This window comes from Erythrolamprus reginae, chromosome 7 (genome assembly GCF_031021105.1).
Source record: "Erythrolamprus reginae isolate rEryReg1 chromosome 7, rEryReg1.hap1, whole genome shotgun sequence".
Lineage (NCBI taxonomy): Eukaryota > Metazoa > Chordata > Lepidosauria > Squamata > Dipsadidae > Erythrolamprus > Erythrolamprus reginae.
The window spans coordinates 1,203,635-1,212,547 of NC_091956.1; the positions used below are offsets into that span (position 1 = coordinate 1,203,635).

The 8,913-nt window shown below is 46.3% G+C and overlaps 1 protein-coding gene across 1 annotated transcript in view; it reads left to right on the plus strand.

Moving 5' to 3' along the window:
• The window catches only part of HSPA12B (heat shock protein family A (Hsp70) member 12B), a 30,975-nt gene that overhangs the window by 16,261 nt on the left and 5,801 nt on the right, over window positions 1-8,913 (plus strand). Inside the window, exons 5-10 of the mRNA XM_070756519.1 lie at window positions 151-337; window positions 1,545-1,649; window positions 2,135-2,251; window positions 2,791-2,962; window positions 3,954-4,040; window positions 5,136-5,240. Of these exons, the coding sequence (XP_070612620.1) occupies window positions 151-337; window positions 1,545-1,649; window positions 2,135-2,251; window positions 2,791-2,962; window positions 3,954-4,040; window positions 5,136-5,240 (773 nt within the window). The remainder of the gene's footprint in view (window positions 1-150; window positions 338-1,544; window positions 1,650-2,134; window positions 2,252-2,790; window positions 2,963-3,953; window positions 4,041-5,135; window positions 5,241-8,913) is intronic.

Here is an 8,913-nt window from a genome sequence, read left to right on the forward strand (position 1 = left end):
ATTCCTTCTGGCCAAATTTCTTTGGGACAAACTTCAGGCAAATGTCAGCCAAGCCCCCCCCCCGATTCTGACCCATCCCAGCGACATCGGGGGGGGGGTTGTCCTGTCATCCTGGGAGAAGGAATTCCACTTGGGACTTTCCCTCTGCAGGAAATGGGAAGGAGGCGACCCTGGCGTGGCCCACCAGAAGACCCCCACCAGCCTCCTCTTGACGCCGGAAGGCGCCTTCCACAGCTTTGGCTACACGGCCCGGGACTGTTACCACGACCTGGACCCCGAAGAGGCCCACGAGTGGCTCTACTTTGAAAAGTTCAAAATGAAGATCCACAGTTCCAGCGTGAGTAGATCCCCAAGACCCTCGAGAGTAAATATCTCCGGGACCGCCTTCTGCCGCACGAATCCCAGCGACCAGTTAGGTCCCACAGAGTTGGCCTTCTCCGGGTCCCGTCGACTAAACAATGTCGTTTGGCAGGACCCAGGTGAAGAGCCTTCTCTGTGGCGGCCCCAACCCTCTGGAACCAACTCCCTCCAGATATCAGAGTTGCCCCCACCCTCCTTGCCTTTCGTAAGCTCCTTAAAACCCACCTCTGTCGTCAGGCATGGGGGAACTGAGATATTCTTTCCCCCTAGGCTTATAAAATGTATGCATGGTATATCTGTAGGTATGATTGGTTTCTTAAATTGGGGTTTTTTACATTACTTTTAATATTAGATTTGTTCATATTGTCTTTTTACTGTTGTTAGCCACCCCAGGTCTGTGGAGAGGGGTGGCATGCAATAAATAAATACATAAATAAAGAGATGGGATGGCGCAGTGGTTAGAGGGCAGCCCTGCAGGCTACTTCAACTAACTTCTAGCTGTAGTTCAGCGGTTCAAATCTCACCACCGGCACAAGGTTGACTCAACCTTCCGTCCTTCCAAGGTGGGTCAAATGAGGACCCGGCTTGTTTGGGGGCAAGAGGCTGACTCTGAAAACCGCTTAGAGGGGTTATTTATTTATTTATTTATTAGAGTTGGAAGGGACCTTGTCGGCCATCTAGTCCAACCCCCTACTTGAGCAGGGGACCCTATACCATTCTGGACAAATGGCTGTCCAATCTCCCCTTCAAAGTCTCAAATGTTGTAGCTCCCACACAACCTCCGCAGGCAACTTCTGTTCCACCGGTTGATTTCTACCACTGGTTGATAGAAATGTTCCAATAGTTGAGGGGCTGCCATAAAGAAGAGTTGGGGTTCCCCCTATTCTCCCAAAGCAGCAATAGATGGAAACCGGCCAAGGAGAAGAGCAACCCAGAATTAAGGAGAATTTTCTTAATTCAATGAACCAGTGGAACTCCTTGCCACCAGAAGTTGTGAATGCTCCATCACTGGAGGTTTCAAGAAGAGATTGGGCCTCTATTTGTATGAAATAGTAGTGGGTTGGACTAGAAGACCTCGTGGGGCCCTTCCGGCTGTGTTTGGATTGATTGATTGAAGCTCCCTGGCTGAGAACTGAGATGGAAAGATGGGCAGAGTGGAGGGGTCATTCTGTCTCTTGCCACAGGATCTGAGCCTGAAGACCGAACTGGCGGCCGTGAATGGGAAGAAGATGCCGGCCCTGGAGGTCTTTGCCCAGGCCCTCCGCTTCTTCAAGCAGCAGGCCCTGCGGGTAAGACGGGGAGGAGTGGACGTGGGGGGAAGATGTCCACTATGAGAGACATTGGGAGAGATGGATGGTTTTCACGAGGGTTTTGCAATCATTTTTAAAAAGAAATTCTTCTCTTAAATATTGTTTGTATTTGTCGTAAGCTGTCCTTGAGGAGTTGGGTGCCATATAAATTGGATGGATGGATGGATGGATGGGTAGATAGATAGATAGATAGATAGATATGGAAAGAAAGAAAGAAGGGAGGGAGGGAGGAAAAAGAGGGATGGAGGGAGAGAGAGAGGAAAGAAGGAAGAAAAAAGAGAAGAAAAAAGGAAGAAAAAAAGAAAAGAATTAGGAAGGAAGGAGAGAAGGAAGAAAAGATAAAAGAGAGAATAAGGAGGGAGAGAGGAAGAAAGGAAGGAAGGAAAAAGGAAACAATGAGGAAGGAAGGAGAGAAGGAAGAAAGGTTAAAAGAGAGAATGAGGAAGCCCCCGTCTCTTTTGCAGGAGCTGAAGGACCAGTGTCCAGCCTTGCCTGTGGCCGAGGCCATCCGGTGGGTCATCACGGTGCCCGCCATTTGGAAGCAGCCGGCCAAGCAGTTCATGAGGGAGGCTGCCTGTTTGGTGAGTGGCTGCTTTCTTTTCTTTTCTTTTCGTTCTTTCTTCCTTCCTTCCTTCCTTTCTTTCTTTCTTTCCTTCCTTCCTTCATCCCTCCCTCCCTCTGACTCTTTCATAACTTCCTTCCTCTCTGCTTTCTTTCTTTTATTTTTCTCTCTTTTCTTTCTCTCTCTTTTTTCTGTTTCTTCTTTCCCTTCTTTCTTTCCTTTTCCTTTCTTTCTTTCCTTTCTTTCTTTCCCCCCTCTCTCTTTCCTTCCTTCTTTTTTCTCTTTTTTCTTTCTTCTATCTCTTCTCTCTCTCTCTTCTCTTTCCTGACCCTCCTCCCATCTCGCCATGATCTGCAAAATGGCAAAATCCACAAATTTCCCCTTTGCTTCCAGAAAGGGGGAGTGGGAAGAAGGCCACCAGGAGATCCCACAAGGAGCAAACCCTACCTGTTGGGCCTCCCCCCTTGGGCTTCCTCCAACCGGGCACCCTCCGGGGGGGAGTGTGTGGGGGTCTGCCAGGGGGCCCCTTCCCCTCCAACGCTTCTTCCTCCCTCCCAGGCAGGGCTGGTGACCCCAGAGAACCCCGAGCAGCTGCTGATTGCCCTGGAACCCGAGGCCGCCTCCATCTACTGCCGGAAACTCCGCCTCAACCAGCTGATCGACCTCAGCTACCGGCCCCAGGCCAATGGACTGGCCACTGACCGGCCCATCGACTCCAGCTTCAGGCAGGGTGGGTCAGAGCAGAGAGACACACACACACACACACACAAACAAGTAGAATGGCCATCAGGGTGACAAGAGCGACGAGGGAGGAACTCTATAGCTGGGGGTGGGGGTGGGTTGAAAACAGGGGTCCTTGGCGCTCTCAGGGCTGGGTGGGTTTCTAGTAGACCTTTCATGACCCGACTAGCTAACACCATCAGGGTGAAGAGGGAGTGGTGTTTGCAGAGGGCAGGACAGGAGAGGGAGGAGGAGGAAAAGAAGGAGAACAGGAGGAGGAGGAGAACAGGAGGAAGAGGAGGAGAAGAACAGAAAGAAGAGGAGGAGGAGGAGGAGGAGAGGAGGAGGTAGAAGAGAAAGAAAAGGGAGGAGGAAGGGGAAAGACGGGAAGAGGAAGTTGAGGAGGAAGAGGAGGAGGAGGAGGAGAAGAGAAAGTAGAGAAAGAAGAAGAGAAAGAAGGGGAAGAAGAGGAAGAAGAGGAAGAAGAGGAAGAAGTGGAAGAAGAAGAAGAGGAAGAAGAAGAAGAGGAAGAAGAGGAAGAAGTGGAAGAAGAAGAAGAGGAAGAAGAAGAAGAGGAAGAAGAAGAAGAAGAAGAAGAAGAAGAAGAAGAAGAAGAAGAAGAAGAAGAAGAATATGACAACTGTGGGGTTCTTGGTCCTCTGAGCTTCCTTGTTTCTTGCAGACGTTTCATTGCCCAACTAGGTAACATCATCACGCTAGAAAGAAGAGGGGAGGAAGAGAAAGAGGAGAAGAACAACTAGAAGTGGGGGGGGGGAGGAAGAGGAGGAGGAATCCTTGGTGCTCTTTGGGCTTGGTGATTTTCCTGTAGACCTCTAATTACCCAACTAGGCATCATCATCAGTGCTAGGAGAGTGTGGGCTTTGCAAGGAGGAGGAGGAGGATTCTGAGCTGGGCTGCCAGGAAGCCACAATGGGGGCCGCTGTTGTCCAGAGACCTTGGGGGTCCCACCCTCTGCCTTCTCTCTCTCCCTCTTCCCGCAGCTCGCGAACAGCTCCGCCGATCCAGGCACAGTCGGACCTTCCTGATCGAGTCCGGGATGGGCGAGCTCTGGTCGGAAATGCAGACAGGTAGGGGCTCTCTGGGGGAGGCTGGTGGGCTGGGGAGGAGGGGCACGGGAGTCCCCACCTGTCCGACTGGCCCCACTTGCTTGGTAGCGAAGCATTGGCAGAGAAGGTGGCATCAGGAAGAGGCCGGGAGAGGAAGGGTGGAGGGAGAGAGGGGTCAATGCAATCGCAGAGTGGGAAGGGACCTTGTAGGTCATCTAGTCCAGCCCGCAGACCCTGGCAGGAGCGGGTTCTAATTTTTTTTACTACCGGTTCTGTGGGAGGGGCTAGGGTAGGTACCGGAACGGTAAGGTACTCCACTCCGGTAGCAATTTTGGGGATGTGTGCGCAGCTGCAACCCCCCTGTGCAGGCGTCTCCAGGAATATCAACCCTATTGCACACTTTAGAGCAGGGGTCCTCAAACTTTTTACACAGGGGGCCAGTTCACTGTCCCTCGGACTGTTGGAGGGCTGCACTATTAAAAAACCCCTATGAACAAATCCCTATGCACACTGCACATGCCTTGTTTTAAAGTAAAAAACAAAATGGGAATGTACTACAGTATTTAGAGGGGGGGAAAAGAAGTCTGAAATTCATATATGTTTATGTTTTGTTTTTAATTTTCTTTTGTTAACCTCTGATTGGCTATACTGTACAAGGTTTTCTTGGCTTATAGAAAAATGTGTAAAGAAAGAAGGAAGCACTTTGGCATAATGGTTAATACGTTAGAAATATAATTGGTGTTGTACTTTTTTGAGGAGGGGATTTAATTAAAAGAAAATGAAGGTAACTGAATGACAAAATTAGAAAAAAAAACTTTTGCAACTTTTTTGATGATTGATATTAGTTATTGACAAAATACCGCATTTTATTCATGGAAAATTAGATGTGCTCCTGTCACTCACCCGCGGGCCAGATAAATGGACTCAGCGGGCCGCATGTGGCCCGTGGGCCGTAGTTTGGGGGACGCTGCTTTGGAGTCATCGGCAAATATGATTGGGGGGAGGTCTTGCTTCTTCTTCCTGCTCCATGATCCTATTCCCCCCCCCAAATTTCAGGTGGGCATCTGGGTAACATTCTGGGTAACAAGCCTTACCTGCCTCTCCTTTGCTGGGCAGGTGACCGCTACATCGTGGCCGATTGCGGAGGGGGGACGGTGGATCTGACCGTCCACCAGATCGAGCAGCCGCAGGGCACCCTGAAAGAGCTCTACAAGGCGTCAGGTGAGGCTGGAGGGATGGGGCTCCCGGGGGTTTGGGGAGAAAAATCTGGTCCGGTTCCAAACCAGAGGAAAAGTCCTGGAAATAAAACGGAGACCGATTGGAAAAGAGGAGGCTGAGGAGCAGAACCACCAAGAGCCTGTTGTTTTGGGGCAGCCGAGAAATCGGTTGATGGCTCTTTATAGGTTTCTGGGAGTTTGAAATCTGAACTGTTCTGGGGATTGTGCAACAAGGAGGAATTTGCGTCTTCTTAGCATTTCGGTGGTGCTGAGTTCATCCCATTATGTCCTAAAAGGTCATACATCCTTTCCTTCGGATTTGGGTGGGTCAGTGCAAATTCTTCCTCCCTCCAGGTCTATTACCAATACGTTAAATAAATAAATAAATAAATAAATAAAAAAACAAACAAACGAATGAATGAATGAATAGCAATAAAAAGCTCGCCTGTAATCCATCATTCCTTCCTTCCTTCCTTCCTTCCTTCCTTCCTTCCTTTCTTTCTTTCTTTCTTTCTTTCATACAAACATAGAAGACTATTTTCTGTATTTTATCTTAGGATGGATATATGTTTATCCCAGGCATGTTTAAATTCAGTTACTGTGGATTTACCAACCACGTCTGCTGGAAGTTTGTTCCAAGGATCTACTACTCTTTCAGTCAAATAATATGTTCTCACGTTGCTTTTGATCTTTCCCCCAACTAACTTCAGATGGTGTCCCCTTCTTCTTGTGTTCACTTTCCTATTAAAAACACTTCCCTCCTGGACCTTATTTAACCCTTTAACATATTTAAATGTTTCGATCATGTCCCCCCTTTTCCTTCTGTCCTCCAGACTACGCAGATGGAGTTCATGAAGTCTTTCCTGATACGTTTTATGCTTAAGACCTTCCACCGTTCTTGTAGCCCGTCTTTGACCCCTTTCAATTTTATTTATTTATTTATTGGATTTGTATGCTGCCCCTCTCCGCAGACTATTTTGTCAATATCTTTTTGTAGGTGAGGTCTCCAGAACTGAACACAGTATTCCAAATGTGATCTCACCAGCACTCTATATAGCGGGATCATATATAGATCATCATATCTTTCTTTCTTTCCTTCCTTCCTTCCTTCATACATTTATTTATTTATTGGATTTATATGCCGCTTCTTTCCGAGAACTGATGTGCGCTACAGAAGAGCGAAGCACGCACATGAATACAAGATTTAAATGCAGTTTCAGAGCAAAATCCCCCCCCCCATCAATGCCCTTTATTATCATTGGCTAATTAACCCGTCAGATACTTTTTGGCTACATAACAGCTGTTTTCCCGGGAAATAAATTCCCGCCCCCCTCCCATAGTTGCTACATCTTGGTGCATAACAACATTATCACTTTAAGCATGACGGCTATTTCCCTGCCAATGTGAGCCTGACCTGACCGGGAATTTTGTTATTCCCCTAAAAACTCCCTTCCTTACACAACTCCATCTCAAGTGTTGACTTTTCATTTATTAAATATTTACTTTTTATCTCTCATGTTTATTTCTTGAAAACAGTGGTGTCCCCCCAAGGCACTGTTTTAATATAATTTAATTTAAATGGACGGACGGACAGACAGACGGACAGATATCTGTTCTCTCTTCTTTACAGGAATAATTTTTATTTCTCTCGGGGGGGGTGGGGGGTGGAGATAAAACAGCCTCTTGACTGTTTCTTCTGCCACTTTCTGTAGGAAAGATTTTTCAAATTCCTGGAAAACTAGTCACTGTATTTATCTTACCGCCCCATCTAGCGGCTACAACTGAAATGACTCCTGGGGGGAAAATTTTGGGGGAAAAAAATTAATCTCTTGTTTATTTTTATTTATTTATTTGTCAAACAATTATAGGGTGATAATTTGTACATATAAAACATTAGATAAGTAATGATAAAAGTAACAAAAGAAGACAATAGGACAGGGACGGTAGGCACAATGGTGCGCTTATGCACATCCCTTACAGACCTCTTAGAAAGGGGGAGAGATCAATGGTAGACAGTCTAAGGTTAAAGGTTTTGGGGTTAGGAATAGAAACCACAGAGTCCGGGAGTGCATTCCAGGCGTTGATGACTCTGTTGCTGAAGTCGTATTTTTTGCAGTCAAGTTTGGAGCGCTTGACATTGAGTTTAAATCGATTTTGTGCTCGTGTGTTGTTCCGGTTGAAGGTGAAGTAGTCGTTAACAGGTAGGACATTTTGGTGTATGATTTTATTGTTTACATAGTTAAAAAAAACTGTAGTTCAGCCTCACCTAAAGGACTATTTTTAAACCTAGTCAAGTGGTCATTATTTCACTATTTTTAAACCTAATCAAGTGTTCATTGTTTAACTATTTTTAAACCTAGTTAAGTGAGGGCTCCTAGCTGATTTTCACTGGATAGAAACGTAGAAACATGGAAGACTGACAGCAGAAAAAGACCTCCTGGTCCATCTAGTCTGCCCTTATACTATTTCCTGTATTTTATCTTAGGATGGATCTGTGTTTATCCCAGGCATGTTTCAATTCAGTCCCTGTGGATTGACCAACCACGTCTGCTGGAAGTTTGTTCCAAGCATCTACTACTCTTTCAGTCAAATAATATTTTCTCACGTTGCTTCTGATCTTTCCCCCAACTAACCTCAGATTGTGGCCCCTTGTTCTTGTGTTCACTTTCCTAGAAACATAGATTGACGGTAGGAAAAGACCTCCTGGTCCATCTAGTCTGCCCCGATACTTTCCTGTATTTTATCTTAGGATGGATGGATGTTTATCCCAGGCATGTTTCAATTCAGTTCCTGGGGATTGACCAACCACGTCTGCTGGAAGTTTGTTCCAAGCATCTACGACTTTTTCAGTCAAATAATATTTTCTCACATTACTTCTAATCTTTCCCCCAACTAACTTCAGATTGTGTCCCCTTGTTCTTGGGTTCACTTTCCTATTAAAAACACTTCCCTCCTGGACCTGATTTAACCCTTTCACGTATTTAAATGCTTCAATCGTGTCCCCCCTTTTCCTTCTGTCCTCCAGACTAGACAGACGGAGTTCATGAAGTCTTTCCTGATACGTTTTATGCTTAACACCTTCCACCATTTTTGTAGCCCGTCTTTGGACCCCTTCAATGTGATCCATATCCTTTTGTAGGCGAGGTCTCCAGAACTGGACACAGGATAGACTTGTTCTTTCGTCCTTTCTTAAAGAGTAGATCTCTCCAGTAGATGGTAGCCTTGAGCTTTTTATCTCTCTTTTATTTTGGTTCATCTATCCTTGTGATTTTTTAATTTTCATCAGATGATGGACATATGTTTATCCAGAGCATGTTGGAACTGAGTCATCAATCACTGAGTTTCAATACACTCGAAATAAATTCCGACAGCTTGTTTTAAAAACAATTATTATGATTGTTAACAATGAATACACACATACAAATGAAAATTTAAAAAGCTAAAAAACCCACCAAATTCCATGGACCCCAGGGCGGTTTTCTGCTGTTGGGGTTTTTGTTCTGGTGAGGCTGATTCCCCTTGAGCCTCGGTGGTGCAGTGGTTAGAGCTCAGTACTGCAAGCTCCTTCTGCTGACCACCGGCTGCCAGCAGTTTAGCAGATCGAATCTCATTTGGCTCCAGGTTGACTCAGCCTTCCGTCTTTCCCAGGTGAGTCAAATGAGGACCCAGATTGTTGG